General features: G+C 39.5%; 1 protein-coding gene across 1 annotated transcript in view; it reads right to left on the bottom strand.

The window, feature by feature from the left end:
- The window catches only part of ireb2 (iron-responsive element binding protein 2), a 42,745-nt gene extending 25,738 nt beyond the window's left edge, over nt 1-17,007 (bottom strand). The window contains exons 1-18 of the mRNA XM_086074323.1: nt 16,888-17,007; nt 14,717-14,806; nt 14,311-14,476; nt 12,820-12,957; nt 12,462-12,689; nt 11,425-11,494; nt 11,164-11,347; nt 10,052-10,191; nt 9,804-9,975; nt 9,623-9,723; nt 8,380-8,496; nt 8,132-8,291; nt 7,895-8,030; nt 7,690-7,774; nt 6,451-6,732; nt 5,187-5,291; nt 4,961-5,103; nt 4,717-4,864 (exon numbers count right to left, since the gene is read on the bottom strand). Of these exons, the coding sequence (XP_085930449.1) occupies nt 4,717-4,864; nt 4,961-5,103; nt 5,187-5,291; nt 6,451-6,732; nt 7,690-7,774; nt 7,895-8,030; nt 8,132-8,291; nt 8,380-8,496; nt 9,623-9,723; nt 9,804-9,975; nt 10,052-10,191; nt 11,164-11,347; nt 11,425-11,494; nt 12,462-12,689; nt 12,820-12,957; nt 14,311-14,476; nt 14,717-14,806; nt 16,888-16,912 (2,490 nt within the window). The 5' untranslated portion in view covers nt 16,913-17,007. The remainder of the gene's footprint in view (nt 1-4,716; nt 4,865-4,960; nt 5,104-5,186; nt 5,292-6,450; nt 6,733-7,689; nt 7,775-7,894; nt 8,031-8,131; nt 8,292-8,379; nt 8,497-9,622; nt 9,724-9,803; nt 9,976-10,051; nt 10,192-11,163; nt 11,348-11,424; nt 11,495-12,461; nt 12,690-12,819; nt 12,958-14,310; nt 14,477-14,716; nt 14,807-16,887) is intronic.
- Between the last annotated feature and the right edge of the window lie 20 nt (nt 17,008-17,027).

A 17,027-nucleotide genomic window follows, 5' to 3' on the forward strand; every position in this document is an offset into this window, starting at 1 on the left:
TAGGTGTTTGTGGCATCATTCATGGACAAAAAGAAGTGTCAAATTCACTAGAATGCATGAAATAATATCGTTTCACTAAAAGCTTGATTTCTCCGTATTTTGGTCCAACACGGGCGAAATTGGGTCAAACTAACCATTTTCTATTGTTGATTACTAAAGAACGGAATAAGGTAGAAACAAACTCTTTTTTTCTGATGAAAGATGAAAGTCCAATCTTTCATTTGGTAGTACGTGTGTTTCCATAGTCCAAACAGAACATTTTCTGTGGACCTTGAAAATCAGTCAAAATGCTTAAATCGGCTGGCACTGGCGGCATCCCTTTTCTGAAAACGTCTGGCAGTCAAAGAGTTAAACTAGGGTTAGGGTTTCAAAGTAGGGGTCTAAACTAGGGTTAAGGTTTCAAAGTAGGGGTTTAAACTAGGGTTAGGGTTTCAAACTAAGGGTTTAAACTAGGGTTAGGGTTTCAAACTAGGGGTTTAAACTAGGGTTAGGGTTTCAAACTAGGGTTTTAAACTAGGGTTAGGGTTTCAAACTAGGGTTTCAAACTAGGGTTAGGGTTTCAAACTAGGGTTAGGGTTTCAAAGTAGGGTTTCAAACTAGGGTTAGGGTTTCAAACTAGGGTTTAAAACTAGGGTTAGGGTTTCAAAGTAGGGGTTTAAACTAGGGTTAGGGTTTCAAACTAGGGGTTTAAACTAGGGTTAGGGTTTCAAACTAGGGGTTTAAACTAGGGTTAGGGTTTCAAACTAGGGGTTTAAACTAGGGTTAGGGTTTCAAACTAGGGGTTTAAACTAGGGTTAGGGTTTCAAACTGGGGGTTTAAACTAGGGTTAGGGTTTCAAAGTAGGAGTTTAAACTAGGGTTAGGGTTTCAAAGTAGGGGTTTAAACTAGGGTTAGGGTTTCAAAGTAGGGGTTTAAACTAGGGTTAGGGTTTCAAAGTAGGGGTTTAAACTAGGGTTAGGGTTTCAAACTAGGGGTTTAAACTAGGGTTAGGGTTTCAAACTAGGGGTTTAAACTAGGGTTAGGGTTTCAAACTAGGGGTTTAAACTAGGGTTAGGGTTTCAAACTAGGGTTAGGGTTTAAAACTAGGGTTTAAAACTAGGGTTAGGGTTTCAAACTAGGGTTTCAAACTAGGGTTAGGGTTTCAAACTAGGGTTTCAAACTAGGGTTAGGGTTTCAAACTAGGGGTTTAAACTAGGGTTAGGGTTTCAAACTAGGGTTTTAAACTAGGGTTAGGGTTTCAAACTAGGGGTTTAAACTAGGGTTAGGGTTTCAAACTAGGGGTTTAACCTAGGGTTAGGATTTCAAACTAGGGGTTTAAACTAGGGTTAGGGTTTCAAACTAGGGGTTTAAACTAGGGTTAGGGTTTCAAAGTAGGGGTTTAAACTAGGGTTAGGGTTTCAAAGTAGGGGTTTAAACTAGGGTTAGGGTTTCAAAGTAGGGGTTTAACCTAGGGTTAGGGTTTCAAAGTAGGGGTTTAAACTAGGGTTAGGATTTCAAACTAGGGGTTTAAACTAGGGTTAGGGTTTCAAACTAAGGGTTTAAACTAGGGTTAGGGTTTTAAACTAGGGGTTTAAACTAGGGTTAGGGTTTCAAACTAGGTGTTTAAACTAGGGTTAGGGTTTCATACTAGGGGTTTAAACTAGGGTTAGGGTTTCAAACTAGGGGTTTAAACAAGGGTTAGGGATTCAAACTAGGGGTTTAACCTAGGGTTAGGGTTTCAAACTAGGGGTTTAAACTAGGGTTAGGGTTTCAAAGTAGGGGTTTAAACTAGGGTTATGGTTTCAAACTAGGGGTTTAACCTAGGGTTAGGGTTTCAAACTAGGGGTTTAAACTAGGGTTAGGGTTTCAAAGTAGGGGTTTAAACTAGGGTTAGGGTTTCAAACTAGGGGTTTAAACTAGGGTTAGGGTTTCAAAGTAGGGGTTTAACCTAGGGTTAGGGTTTCAAAGTAGTGGTTTAAATTAGGGTTAGGGTTTCAAACTAGGGTTTTAAACTAGGGTTAAGGTTTCAAACTAGGGGTTTAAACTAGGGTTAGGGTTTCAAACTAGGGGTTTAAACTAGGATTAGGGTTTCAAACTTGGGGTTTAAACTAGGGTTAGGGTTTCAAAGTAGGGGTCTAAACTAGGGTTAAGGTTTCAAAGTAGGGGTTTAAACTAGGGTTAGGGTTTCAAACTAAGGGTTTAAACTAGGGTTAGGGTTTCAAACTAGGGGTTTAAACTAGGGTTAGGGTTTCAAACTAGGGTTTTAAACTAGGGTTAGGGTTTCAAACTAGGGTTTAAAACTAGGGTTAGGGTTTCAAACTAGGGTTAGGGTTTCAAAGTAGGGTTTCAAACTAGGGTTAGGGTTTCAAACTAGGGTTTAAAACTAGGGTTAGGGTTTCAAAGTAGGGGTTTAAACTAGGGTTAGGGTTTCAAACTAGGGGTTTAAACTAGGGTTAGGGTTTCAAACTAGGGGTTTAAACTAGGGTTAGGGTTTCAAAGTAGGGGTTTAAACTAGGGTTAGGGTTTCAAACTAGGGGTTTAAACTAGGGTTAGGGTTTCAAACTAGGGGTTTAACCTAGGGTTAGGATTTCAAACTAGGGGTTTAAACTAGGGTTAGGGTTTCAAACTAGGGGTTTAAACTAGGGTTAGGGTTTCAAAGTAGGGGTTTAAACTAGGGTTAGGGTTTCAAAGTAGGGGTTTAACCTAGGGTTAGGGTTTCAAAGTAGGGGTTTAAACTAGGGTTAGGATTTCAAACTAGGGGTTTAAACTAGGGTTAGGGTTTCAAACTAGGGGTTTAAACTAGGGTTAGGGTTTCAAACTAGGGGTTTAAACTAGGGTTAGGGTTTCAAACTAGGTGTTTAAACTAGGGTTAGGGTTTCAAACTAGGGGTTTAAACTAGGGTTAGGGTTTCAAACTAGGGGTTTAAACAAGGGTTAGGGATTCAAACTAGGGGTTTAACCTAGGGTTAGGGTTTCAAACTAGGGGTTTAAACTAGGGTTAGGGTTTCAAAGTAGGGGTTTAAACTAGGGTTATGGTTTCAAACTAGGGGTTTAAACTAGGGTTAGGGTTTCAAAGTAGGGGTTTAAACTAGGGTTAGGGTTTCAAACTAGGGGTTTAAACTAGGGGTTTAAACTAGGGTTAGGGTTTCAAACTAGGGGTTTAAACTAGGGTTAGGGTTTCAAACTAGGGGTTTCAAACTAGGGTTAGGGTTTCAAAGTAGTGGTTTAAACTAGGGTTAGGGTTTCAAACTAGGGTTTTAAACTAGGGTTAGGGTTTCAAACTAGGGGTTTAAACTAGGGTTAGGGTTTCAAACTAGGGGTTTAAACTAGGGTTAGGGTTTCAAACTTGGGGTTTAAACAAGGGTTAGGGTTTCAAAGTAGGGGTCTAAACTAGGGTTAAGGTTTCAAAGTAGGGGTTTAAACTAGGGTTAGGGTTTCAAACTAAGGGTTTAAACTAGGGTTAGGGTTTCAAACTAGGGGTTTAAACTAGGGTTAGGGTTTCAAACTAGGGTTAGGGTTTCAAACTAGGGGTTTAAACTAGGGTTAGGGTTTCAAAGTAGGGGTTTAACCTAGGCTTAGGGTTTCAAAGTAGGGGTTTAAACTAGGGATACAGTTTCAATTAGGGGTTTAAACTAGGGTTAGGGTTTCAAAGTAGGGGTTTAAACTAGGGTTAGGGTTTCAAAGTAGGGGTTTAAACTAGGGTTAGGGTTTCAAAGTAGGGGTTTAAACTAGGGTTAGGGTTTCAAAGTAGGGATTTAAACTAGGGTTAGGGTTTCAAAGTAGGGGTTTAAACTAGGGTTAGGGTTTCAAAGTAGAGGTTTAAACTAGGGTTAGGGTTTCAAAGTAGGGATTTAAACTAGGGTTAGGGTTTCAAAGTAGGGGTTTAAACTAGGGTTAGGGTTTCAAAGTAGGGTTTCAAACTAGGGTTAGGGTTTCAAAGTAGGGTTTCAAACTAGGGTTAGGGTTTCAAAGTAGGGGTTTAAACTAGGGTTAGGGTTTCAAAGTAGGATTTTAAACTAGGGTTAGGGTTTCAAAGTAGGGGTTTAAACTAGGGTTAGGGTTTCAAAGTAGGATTTTAAACTAGGATTAGGGTTTCAAAGTAGGGGTTTAAACTAGGGTTAGGGTTTCAAACTAGGGTTAGGGTTTCAAAGTAGGGTTTTAAACTAGGGTTAGGGTTTCAAAGTAGGGGTTTAAACTAAAAAGGAAAATGGGGGTGTTCTAAATCTTTTGACCCATAGTATGCGTCCTTGACACTATGCAGCCACAAGAGGGCGCCAAAACAACACTATAAATGCTTGAGCACTAAAGCAGAAAACAGTTCAATGTAGTTGAAAAATGAATTTTTAAATAATACGGAGAAAGAATTATTGGGAGGTGATCAATGTTTTTTTTTTTTTTTTTTTTTTTTTAGAACTATTGCTGTCAAAAATAATGTTCATTGCATTTATAATGGCAGATGTCAATCAAATAAATTGTTCCTGTTGAATTAAATTGAAATTAATCTGTTCCAGGCCACCGCAACATGATTCTTTTTAAATTACATACATCATTGTATTGTATAAAAAAAAATTGGAGAAAAAAACAATATGGTGTGTACCTTTTAGGGGTGTGCCCTCGTGAATGAAATGAGAGTATAAAGCTTGCTTATAATTTAAAGTTTGACTTGTAACACAAAAAAACTCAACTAAACCAAATCACCCAAGCCAAAAACTGTAAAACTGCTCATCTGCGTTCTCACCGTTTGTCCTGATGGAACGTGGAGCGTTTTGGGCCCCGCTTTGCCCAGCAGTCGATTTTGGAGCTTGATGCTGGCGAACGTCCCTCTGGTCATCACGGCGTCGTTGCCCCGCCGAGAGCCGTACGAGTTGAACTCCCGAGGAGTCAGCCTGCCGCATGCCACGAGACAATTATAGGTCATAATAATATTCACTATTTTCAATATTATGCTTATGATTGTTGCATCGAACCAATGGCGATTGCACCTTTTGCTGAGCAGGTACTTGGCGGCGGCGCTGACCCGGGCGATGCTGCCCGCGGGCGAGATGTGATCGGTGGTCACCTTGTCGCCGAGGAAGAGCAAAGCGTGGGCGTTGTCTATCGACTGAGGGGGCGGGACTTCTTTACTCTTCAGACACAGACAGAGGCAAAGGTGTCAAATTTTCGTTTTTTGCTTTTGGAGCGCACGGGCTGGCGAGGGCCCAAACGTACTAATTTGCTGAAGAAGGACGGCGAGCGGATGTACGTGGACTTGACGTCCCACGGAAAGACGACAGACTCGGGACACTCCACGCTGCTCCAGAACGTGTTCCCTTTCTGGAAAGCGAGAAGATCAGAGTTCATACAAAAATGGTCAGTTATGACAACAAATATTTTGAGAACCCAACTCAGGGTTTCTGCAGGTATCATTAAATAAAATGTTATGCTTTTAATGCTGTTTTTATTGCAACTTAATACAAACATACATATGTGCATTTATTGTTTATATATTAGGCCTGTCAGTCGATAACAATTTGTATAATTTCCATCATTGACTCTCGATTAATCGTGAATTAATCACAATTTATGTGTGTTCCTAATGTAAAATAAAATATATTTTTCAGGTTTCTTATACTCATTAAGATAAAATTGAAAAAATATGGTTACCAAATACAAATTTGTTTATCTTTTAGTTCATTGACAGTAGTTTGTAAAGTTTGAAACGAGTGTGAACCATTGAGCCAGATTTGTGTTGAGCTAATTATCTGCCACTATGTGGCATTAGTGCTTCATGTTGGGCGTTTATTTACATTTTTAATGTCTTTCAACATCATATTTAATGCCATCTATGGCCTTCATTTGAGCAAAAATCCATTTTAATAACCTACGGAAACCCTGCAACTTAACTCATTCAAACCCAAAAACATATAAATACGTATTTTAGTACCTTGTCACTCTCAAAAACATATTTATACGTGTTTAAAAAATAAAAATGTTTTTCATACAGAAGGGCTTTGATACAGCTTCTGATTTGAAGAGGTCGCTTAAAGCAATGGTAGTTATTTCAGAAAATGGCCATCAGGTAGCAAGAGTATAAGAGATCAACAAGGGCCATGTTGCAAACAAGCTCTTTCCCCCCACCGTTTTCAACAGATTTGTGAATAATGATTAAACTTAGCTATATTCTAATGCTAATTGCCGCGAAATGGAAATAGCTACAAATACACTTTTTTTTTCCTGATGAAAGAAGAGACTCTCATCTTTCTTTTGGTAGGTTCTACGTTTTTATAGCAATAGAACACAATATTCTGTGGGCCTTGCAAAATCAGTCAAAATCCAGTTAAACAGCCGGGAGCGAAGGGGGTTGCTTCAGTGAAAACGGCTGGGAGTGAATGAGTTAATCACCAGTTTTGTTTCAAGTCCTTACAAGCCATCCACAACGTTAAGTGCTAACTTTTTGAAAGGTGCGAGGCATGCAATGCCCGTGCGCCCGTACCTCCATCCTGGCCTTGAGATCCTTAAAGACGGCGGAGATGACGGCGTCCTCCTCCGTCCGTTGCACCTCCTCCCGGGACGGCCAGATGTCGCGAAGGTACAACTCGGTCCCGTCCGAGGTCACACCCAAAGCTTCTTTTTCAAAGTCGATGCCCACCGTGCCCGCGATGGCGTACGCCACCACGAAGGGCGGCGAGGCCAGGTAGTTGGCCCGAATGCAGTCGCAGAGGCGGCCCTCGAAGTGCCTGTTGCCCGACAGGACGCCGCACGCCACCAGGTCGCCCTGCAAGAGAGGACCAACCGGTCATGACAGCCGCAGGGTTGTTATAGTTTGGGAATTTTCATATTCGTTAGTTTTTATTTTGTTTTGAGTTTTAAATTTAGTTAGTTTAAATTTTTGATTTCAGGGTGGTTTCGTTCGTTTTGATTAGTTTTAGTTTTTTTTTTTTATGCTTATTTTTAGTTTAGGTTTAGATAGTTAAGTATTAGTTTTCTTTTTGTGTGTTTTTTAAAAATGTATATTATGAGTTTATATTAGTTTTGATTAATTGTAGTTATTAAAAAAAAGAAGAAGCTTAATTTTAGTTAGTTTCGGTATTAATTTTCTTTTTTCCTTTTTTTTTTTTTTAAAGTGTATTACTTAGTTTTAATAAGTTTTTAGGATAGTTCTGTTAGTTTGTATTGGTTTTAGTCATTTATAAAAATGCTTAATTTTAGTTTAGTTTTAGTCAGTTTCAGTATAATTTTTTTTAAACATGTATTACTAGTTTTAATTAGTTTTCAGGGTGGTTCTGTAAGTTTTTATTAGTTTTAGTTATTTAAAAAAAAATGCTTAATTTAAGTTTAGTTTTAGTTAGTTTCAGTATTAGCTTTTCTTTTTTTTTTTTAAACGTGTATTAATTGTGGGCAATATTTAATAAACACGATGGTAAAATGAAAAAAGTAACTAATTTCTTACCGAGCGTTGCATTTTGGCTGAGTAAAAAAAAAAACAACAACTTAAAATCATATTTAAAATCATCCCCAAAGACTCATGCATTAAATTAATTACCAAAAACTAAAACGAAGGACATTTTTGCTATAGTTATAGTTTTGTAAACCTAAAATTGAGTTTTAGTTAGTTTTTGTTTTTAAACTTTTTTTACATTTATTAAGTTAACAAAATAGTTTTTTTAATTTGTTTTTTTCGTTACCCTTGATGCCAGAACAAAATGGAGATTTAATTTGAAATAAAAGTCACCTGTTTGATGGCGTCCACTACACTTTCTGGCAAGGGCGCCGTGTTTCCGACACAGGTGGCGCAGCCGTAGCCGATCACCTCAAAGCTGTCGTGGAAAAGAAACATACACGTCAATTCAAATTCAAGCAAACGTTCAAACTAAATAAAAAAAAATTATTTTCAAGATCCCACAAGAGGAAATTGCGTTTCATTCAAAGCCGGTTACCCGAGCTGGCTGAAGTAAGGCAGCACCCCGCTGGCGTTGAGGTAATGCGTGGCCATGCCGCTTCCTGGCGCCAGGCTGGTCCGGATGTACGGCTTGACCACAAGCCCCGCCTCCACCGCCTTCTTGGCCAACAAGCCTGCCACACGCACACGCACGCGGTGCCAACATTAAGTCGTGCCCACATGAAAGCAGATGTTTTTTTTTCCATCTGATCGCGGTCGATTCCCGGCTGTTTACCTGCCGTCAGCATGACGGAGGGGTTACAGTTGTTGGTGCAGCTGATGACGGCGGCGATGACCACCGAGCCGTGGGCCAGATGGTACTCGTGGCCGGCGTGGAGGAAGGGGACCCGCACGTCCTGCTTGTCCTTGGAGATGTTGAAGCCTCTGGCGCCCAGCTGAGAGGGGGGAGACGTCAGGTGGGAGGGATGTCGTCATCAGCGGGATGGAGAGATGGAGGAGGAAGTTTTTTTTTTTTTTTTTTACCTTCTCGTCGAGGCAACTCTGAAATCCTTCCTTCATGCTGCAGACGGCCACGCGGTCCTGCGACCTCTTGGGCCCGCTGACGTGCGGCACCATGGAGCTCAGGTTGATTTCGATCACCTGTGCGCAAATGCAACGGTCCAAAAGTGGTCATAACTCAAATGGAAGTTAAGATTCGACATCTTTTCAGAAAGTCTTTAAAGCAGGAGTGGATTAATTTAGCTGACTGGTTTACTAAGACAAATGTATTTCATTTATTTTTTTTATTTTTTTTACAAAGAACGTTTAACTTAAATGATTTCATTAATTCAGCTGTTTTTTATGAGCTTGGCTGACTAAAATACGTTTATTTACTTTATTTTACTTACTTATTTTTTTTATTTACAATCTATCTCATTTAGTAATGGAATTTATTGAATTTATTTATTGTACATTGTTTTTTACTTCATCCTACTCCTGAAGGTGTAATCTGTACAGAACATTTATAATATATTAAAAATTATTACTTATATTCATTGATAGTGTCTTTCTTAATTGTATCTTATTTTATACATTTTTATATATTGTTTTTATTTGTAGGTTCAAATAATGAAACCAATCAATAAAGCATCAATCTTTTTTAAATTTTGTTATTAGATAATTAAAACTAATTAAACATAACTAAATTTATAAATTATTATGTATTATTTCATGAATTTATATAAACGTAATTTTTTTTCTTTTATTTAATTTTATGAATGCATCTGCTTTTCCTGACCTTGGCTGACTAAAATACTTTAACTTTTTTTAAATTGACTTATTTTGTATTCACAATTCTCATTTAGTAATGGAATTTATTGAATGTATTTATTGTAAATAGTTTTTACTTCCTCCTACTCCTACAAGTGCAATCTGTACAGAATTTATTTTATAATATATTACATTTATTATTATATATTTATTTAATTACATTTTTATCTTATTTTATAAATTTTTAGATATACGTTTTTGTTTGCAGTTTCAAATAAAGCAACCAAGAAATACAGCCAATCTTTTTTATTTGTTATGACATAATTAAGTAATTTAAACTAAAACATAAAAATGAGTGTATTATTATTTCATTAATTAATATAATTATTATTAGTTTTTTACATATTTTACATGAGCAATTGGGTGTTCTCCCTCCTGCATAATGTTAAAGTACTTTTTTTTATTTATCTGCTCTATTATAGCACATTTGTTCTATTTGATACTTGTGAGTTCTTACCTCCGAATAGTGGGGGTCTTCTGCGGGGTCCTCGTAGCTTCTAAAGAGCTTTACAGCCTTCAGATAGGACTCCAGTAACTTGAGCTTCTCTTGGGAAAAGTCTGAAATCAAATGGACGAAACGGCGTTCAGGCCCACAAGGACCGCGTGTCGAAAAGACAAAACCACGACTTCATACTCACGTGTCTTTTTAAAGTGCTTAATGGTGACCTGGTCGACAGGAAAGAAGCTGACGGTGGCGTTGTACTCGGGGCACATGTTGGCAATGGTGGTCCGGTCCGGAGCGGAGAGCTGCGACACGCCGGGTCCGAAAAACTCCACAAACGTGCCAGCGATGGCGGCTTGCCGCAAGTGCTGCGCGACAAACGGACGACGTGAGCGCGCGCCGAGAGCGAGTGGGCACGTGTTCGCGCGAGCAGATGGGTGAGACCTTCGTGATACCGAGGACGACGTCGATGGAGGTGCTCAGAGGGTTGATGGAGCCCACCAGTTTGCAGCCCACCACCCGAGGGAGGGTGAAAGACACGGGCTGGCCCAATATCACCGCTTCCGACTCGATCCCGCCGACACCTGGCGGGCGGCGAAGGGAGCGACATTTCAAAGGGCGTTGTTGGAAATCTTGTGTCGTCATGTTTTGATTTTGAATCTTGTGCCGTCATCACAACACATTCAAACAAACGTTTATTATTACTATTAGACTTTGATTTGAACTGTGAGCAAAAATATCGCAGTATCATCAAAATTACAGTTTAGTTTTATGGCAAATAAAAAGAGCATTTTCCTCCCACTGAAAACTATTTATTTTATTTGTTAACTAAATATAGAATATTGTGTACAGTTTATATCCGTCTCTTTCGTCTTGCTCCCTCACTCCTCCTTTTCTATTCGTAACTGTTCACCCCTCCCCTCTCTGCTCACTGAGAATTTTTTTTAATTGGAGGCTCATTTACTCAACTCTGCAAGCAGCCAATCATATTTTTTACTTGCTTAGGGGTCCCCTCACTTTCACCGGTGACAGCTATTATTAGCAGTTATTGAAATGGACAAACCTGTAATTGGCCCATGTCTACTTGTAACTCAAAACGAAACAAAAAATAAACTAGCACTCTATAATATTGTACTTCATAAAAACACAATTTAATATAATGTAAAAGAATTAAACGCTTCAATTCATTCTGCCACTTTTTCTTGTGTGCCCACCTTGGCCACCAGGGGCAGTATAATAGAGTCGTACAAACAAACAAAGATGAAATGAGCTCTTCTTTCTGGCTGTATTCACATTGTCGCTATTCTAAGTGACTCGATAGGCTGCAGCGATATTAAGAATGTAAACAATATATGCCAGTAAGTACTTACACTCTAAAAACAATTGGGTCAAAATAACCCAAATTATGAAAAAAAAAAAAAAAAAAAAATAGAAAAAAATTATAAGTATTGTGTTTGATGCAACTCATACAGTATGTGTCACTAGATATAGACAAATATAAAAATGGAATCAGAATTGGACGCTTGGGCCAAATGACAAGGTGACGGCGTCCTCACCCCAGCCCAGGATGCCCAGACCGTTGATCATGGTGGTGTGCGAATCGGTGCCCACCACACTGTCCGGGTAGATCAACCCGCCGCGAATTTGGATCACTCGGGAAAGATACTCCAGATTGACCTGGTGGACGGCGCCGACGTCCGGAGGAACCACATTCACATTCTTGAAGGCTTTTGAGCACCACTGCGTGAAAATGCATACGGAAGGTCATTCGGGGGTCATTCATTCTGTTTCAGGACATTCTGACCTTAAAGTTGTACCTTAAAGAATTGAAGTCTTTCTTTATTTCTGCTCAGCTCCATTTCCTGATTCTTCACTGATGTGTCGCCTCTGCAGAGGAAGACGTGCAAAAACCACATTCAGCTCCTTGTTGTTCGAGATCAGAAAATTGTGCAAAAAGGTTTGGAGAATCTCAACTGTTGTAAAAAAAAATGTGGGAGGTTGGGGGTTCACCTATAAATGTCGTAGTGCTTTTTTTTTTTTGTTCTTCCTGAAATTTCACCCGATAAAAAACTATCACTTGATTTCCGAGTGATCTGACCCACTTTCTGTGGGGCATTCAAAATGCTTCCAATGATGAATAGATTGCGGAAATATTGGTGAAGATATGTCCATTTAAAGATTGGGATTTAAGAGAAAATCTTGATCAAACTTGGTGAAATGGAACCTATACAACACATATTAGCCCTCAATAGAAAAAAAAAATGGACACCACTTGTTTCTCATAACATGACCATCATAATTTCAAATTTTCTTACAGATATCCCAGCATGGATTTATTTTTGGACATATTTAATTATTATTCTCTGCTTGCGCAACTTTTTACCACAAGCTTCATTCAGTATGTCATCCACAGGTACATATTTTTAATGTAACCATTATTTAACCAGGAAAATCCCATTGAGATCCGCAGATCTCTTTTTCAAGGGAGTCCTGGCCAAAAACATCTGGTTAAGTATTTTTTTTAAACACAATATAGATGTAGAGTATATACTGTATTTTATGACTTGGTGGTCTCTCAAAACCAGGAAATGCGAGGAAGCAGTCGAGTAAATTGAGTTCCTTGCCACATCACTTAAAGAAACGCAGACATCTGTTGGCCAATCAGATGACAGTGATGTCACATGACATTCTCGAAGACGTTCTGAGAAACACTTCCACTGAATGTTTTTATGAAGTAAACAGCTGTAGAGTGTTATTTTTTCTCATTTACAACATGTATAATTTGTCATTATGGGAACCAGAACAAATTCATAGCTTTAAAAAAACAACATATTTTTGTGAGCTGACGACTCACTCAGAAACCGGTTTCAGGTGGAAAGGGCAGAGGAGCGGCGTGTTCTCGATCTGCTGGACCGAGGCGTGAGGTCGCCCCCCCGTTGACGAAGGGGGGTCGTTGCAGGCCGTTTTGCCACAGGAGCCCCGCCGGCCCCCGCAGTGCGAGCCTCCTCGCGGAAGAGGCTTGGAAGGGGCCGGCCGGGAACCGGCGTCACCTCCGCCGGGGTTCGGGGCGTTCTGTATGGCGCTGGCGACCCCACGAGCCAAATGACAAGACAAATGGAGCACTTTAAGCTCCCAATACAAAATGGAGAAGACAAATTCGAAGAAGCAGAAAAAAAACTATAATAAAAAGTGTGACATGACCGCAAGCCCACCATTTGCTGTAGTCTTTTTGCAGACAGTGGTCCACAATGAGGTCCGTGGGGCATTTGGGGTTGACCAACCCGGGGTCCACGCCATGTTTGACAACCGCGTCCCTCATGGCTGCGAGGTCCACCATTGCAGGGATGCCACTAGTGGGGGATAAAGAGTGTGCCAAAAAATCGATTGTCATTTAGTATGTTTCAGAATTGATTTTAAATCGATTTGATGTCAATTATTTTATTTGCCCGTGTGCGCTTTTACTGGGAGCGCTGTTCATGTTGTACCCGATTTGGCCACTTAGGGGCAGTGTGGTTCCGCGCGTTCTGATACACAGTTAAGTTGTAGCCACATTCGAGAGTAGAAGGAAAAAGTCCCGCTCAAGTTATGCCAATAAAGGTTGTTTTTTTTGCAGCGTAGGAAGAGCATATGCCGGTGAGTAATGTTAACATGCTTCTCTGCATACATTCCTGAAGCGTTTTGTATGAATAGCCGTTCTTTTGAGTGATAAAAGTGCTGCGAGTAGCGCGCTAATTAGCATTAGCGAGTCAGACTGGAGTAGATTGTGACGATTATTTGCACATCAATAAATGTGAGCTTTTTTTAAATTTTTTATTATTGCTTGTAAACAAATAGTTGAGTCTCTGGAGTTCCTACTGATTCATTGTGTAATTAAACAACCAAGTAAAACTTTCCTGACTTACTTTTTTTCTAAACTGTGTCAGCGAGTGACTGGTTTTGAACTTCCATTCAGCTCTGATGTAACTGGGGGGCGAATTTTGCGTAATAACTGACACACCAATTTCCCTCTTATCGGCTCTTTCGTATGTTTGGTTGACCTTTTGAACGCTGTTTCACTCTTTCAAGATTCTCAAACACCAACGGGTGGATGTTTCTGCAGGAACCTGTACAAATGTGGCTTTGCAACACAGTCAGCTTCCAGGACTGTTTCACAAGCTCCCCAGCATTTTCCTTGACTTAACACACACACACGTGGTGATGCCTTGAGATAGCAGTGACCTAACGGGAGTTGTTTTGATTTCAGCGTTATCTGGCCGGCAAATATTTGGGCTGTTTGGTGATAGTGAACTCAACTCACTTCACCGCCAGCCGCAGTTTGGCAGATAGTTAATTCTTCAAAAAGGAGCCTTCAAGCTGTTTAATGCCACTCGTGAATTGATGTTTGTTGCCTTAACATAAAATAAAGGAAATTACATGAGGATTTAAGACAACCCCAAAAAATCTTTGCCTTAGGAAAAACCGTTTTGCACGGCCAAATGAATCACATTTGCATCGCAGTGTTATTATAACCCTTTGACCAACAAATGTGAACACAAAGTGTAACAAGCATGTTTGCATTTTTTGAGTCCATCCAAATTCATGGTGAAAGAATGTCATGCAGAACATTTTCATTGCTGTCGCAACGTAAAACCAGGTGAAATTTGACGCAGACTTTTGAAGAAAATTACGATATTAACGGGGTGACATCTCCACAATCAACTCACGTGAAGTCCTGCAGGAGGACCCGCGCTGGCGAGAACGGCACCTCGGTCGAGGCCTGTTGCTTCTCCCAGTCCAAAATGTTTTGGACGTCATCTTCTGTGACATAAAAGCCGTCGCAGTTTCGGATGGCCGCTTCCAGTAAGACGCGGATGGACAGAGGAAGCTTGACTACAAGATACATTTAAAAAAAATTATATATATATATATACATATATATAAGGCAACCATTTGTACGACGGCGTATTAGGGTCATGTATAAATATATTGTTTAGAGGACGGGAGCAATAGTCCGAGAATTTTTTTTTTTTTTTCCTCTGAATATTGTCTCCACCCTTTAATTTTTTTTATATGTAGCCCTAATACGCCGTCGTAATCTGTTAGTCACATTTTGTTCCCGTCCGGACTCACCATATCTTGGATCGTTTAATTTGTGCGGGTTGAAGAACTTGAGGCTTCCATCGTCTGACAGCGGTTCAATTAAATGGCGATACGGGTGTTCTGCAACAAGAATTAAGAGTGGCAAAAAAAATAAAAATAAATGGATGGATGGACACTGTTATGAAAACGAATGCATATGAATCTCCACTAAAAATAGGCCTAAACCCCAGACAGGTGGCCGATATGCTCTTCTGCAGTCAAGTGAACAAACGGCACTCGAAAAAATAGCAACTGAAGTGCTTTTCAGGGGTTATTAAATCAAGTGAGTTGCTCGTTGCGTGTTCTTTCTATTTGTCATGGGATGAACTTCCACGGCAAATGGAAGATGACAAAGTCCTTCTTGGCGAGATTAAATGCTGTCTCAGCAAGACATCACGCTATCTACTTCACAGTGAAACAGACGTGCAGTTTCACTCGTTGACCAGTCATATAAAAGGTCACGTCAGGAAGGATACTTTTGTTGAGGGAAAAAAACAAATGTTGAGAAATTTGGAATAATTCTGGGTGCAGCCAGCAAGACAAAAACAAAGACAAACAATCCACAAATACAATTAACGATGGCAAGAAATTGCTCAAATGCGTGACGATGATATTGAAAATGAATTCATAATTATTCTTTTTTAAAGATTAAAACCACAGTAAATGCGGTATGCCTTAGAAAATGCTATAATAATTTAAAAAGTAACTTAGAATGTTAAAAATGACTTAACAATGCATATGATAATTTAGGTTTGTTTAAAAGGCCAATGGCCACTACGGAACCCAAGACTTTTTTTTCCTTTTTTTTTTACCTCACCTGGGAATGCGGAATATGCACTCCGAAGCAAGTAATTTAACTTTAGATGCCAGGGGATGAGGCCAATCTGATAAAATATCCTTTCTTGAGCAACCTGTTCTTATGCTCTAAACTATACTGTAGTTAAAACAGTGCTTGTCCCTCGTAAAAAAGGTGTGCGAGTGCATAGACTAAAACTAGTTGAGTATGATTTGCTAATAGAAAGATGTTACTCTTCATGACTGTGATTAAATGCAGGACCGCTGCAAATATATTGCACCGTACTCCACATCTAAATAAGATACAGGACCACTAGAGTAGACTGTGCACATATAGCTAGTTTCATCTCATTTTTACTCCTCTTTTGACATGACCAATTTGAGTTTTTATATTTCACATTTAGCTGTATCTTAATTCATTATGGTTATTTTATACTATAGTATGGTCATGTGCATAGACTCAATCATGGAATAAGAGATAGTTTAACATTCGAAACAGTTGTTTAATTACAGTTAAAAATATATTTTTCAGTAGGCTTAACTACAAAATTCGTTGTTTGTTGTGCTGATGAGCAAAATAGAGAGAGAGAAAACATTTCTATTTATACATGAAACGCATATCGCATATATACCGTACCGTGGGTTAGTTTTCTTTTTTCGAAAAATCCATAACAAACTTATTTACCTGCCAAGTCATTTAGTTTGGCAAGTCAATTAATTATGTTTATTTGAACATTTTATCATGGTAATTTATTAAGAAACGGTTATGTATTTTGACTAAAGGTGATTTCTCCCCGCCCCTTAAGAAGAAACGCATTACAATTAAAGGGAAAAAGCTCATCAAAAGAAAGGGTGCAAAAAGCATATGTTGGTTTAGAATCAGCAGTCAATACAATTTATTTTTCCTGCACGTGAAGGTTTAAAAAACGAATCCCGAGTGATAAGTAAATTGCCGATGAGTGACATTAAACGACCCCCGGTTGACAACAGTGTAGGCGGAGGCTAATGTTAGCTTACTAGCCTTATCATACAGCCCATTCGTCAACTACTTATCGCGCAGCTGGTCGAACGACTGGCGGCGGAGATAAAGCAACCACCCCAAAAAGCATACGAAAGAGTACAGACGCAACATTACGTAGTAAACTAAGTTATTGTGAAGTTAAATGCGATCAGCGGCACTGGCTAATTTCAACACTGGCTCGGTTCGAGTGTAGAACCAAGCTGGCTGTGGTTAAAGTAACATTAACCGGAGTTAAAATCTCGTTTGAAACAAATGTGAATTGGAGCCGTGTGGTTGACAATGAAGGTGAGCGTAGGTAACGACAAGCTAGGGGAACTACAAGAAGAATAAGAAGACTCTTCTTTACCTTTGCCCATAGACGTGAGCGCCATGATGACTTATGAAATCAACACGACTCATCCTCGCGAGCCGACAGCGAACGGACCAATCACAAGCCAGGGACGATGCAGTCACGCCCACCGGCTTGACGCCTTCAGAGTAAAAGTC

The sequence above is a fragment of the Leptonotus elevatus genome, chromosome 4 (assembly GCF_054856555.1).
Source record: "Leptonotus elevatus isolate MCC_2025b chromosome 4, RoL_Lele_1.0, whole genome shotgun sequence".
Taxonomy (NCBI): Eukaryota; Metazoa; Chordata; class Actinopteri; order Syngnathiformes; family Syngnathidae; genus Leptonotus; species Leptonotus elevatus.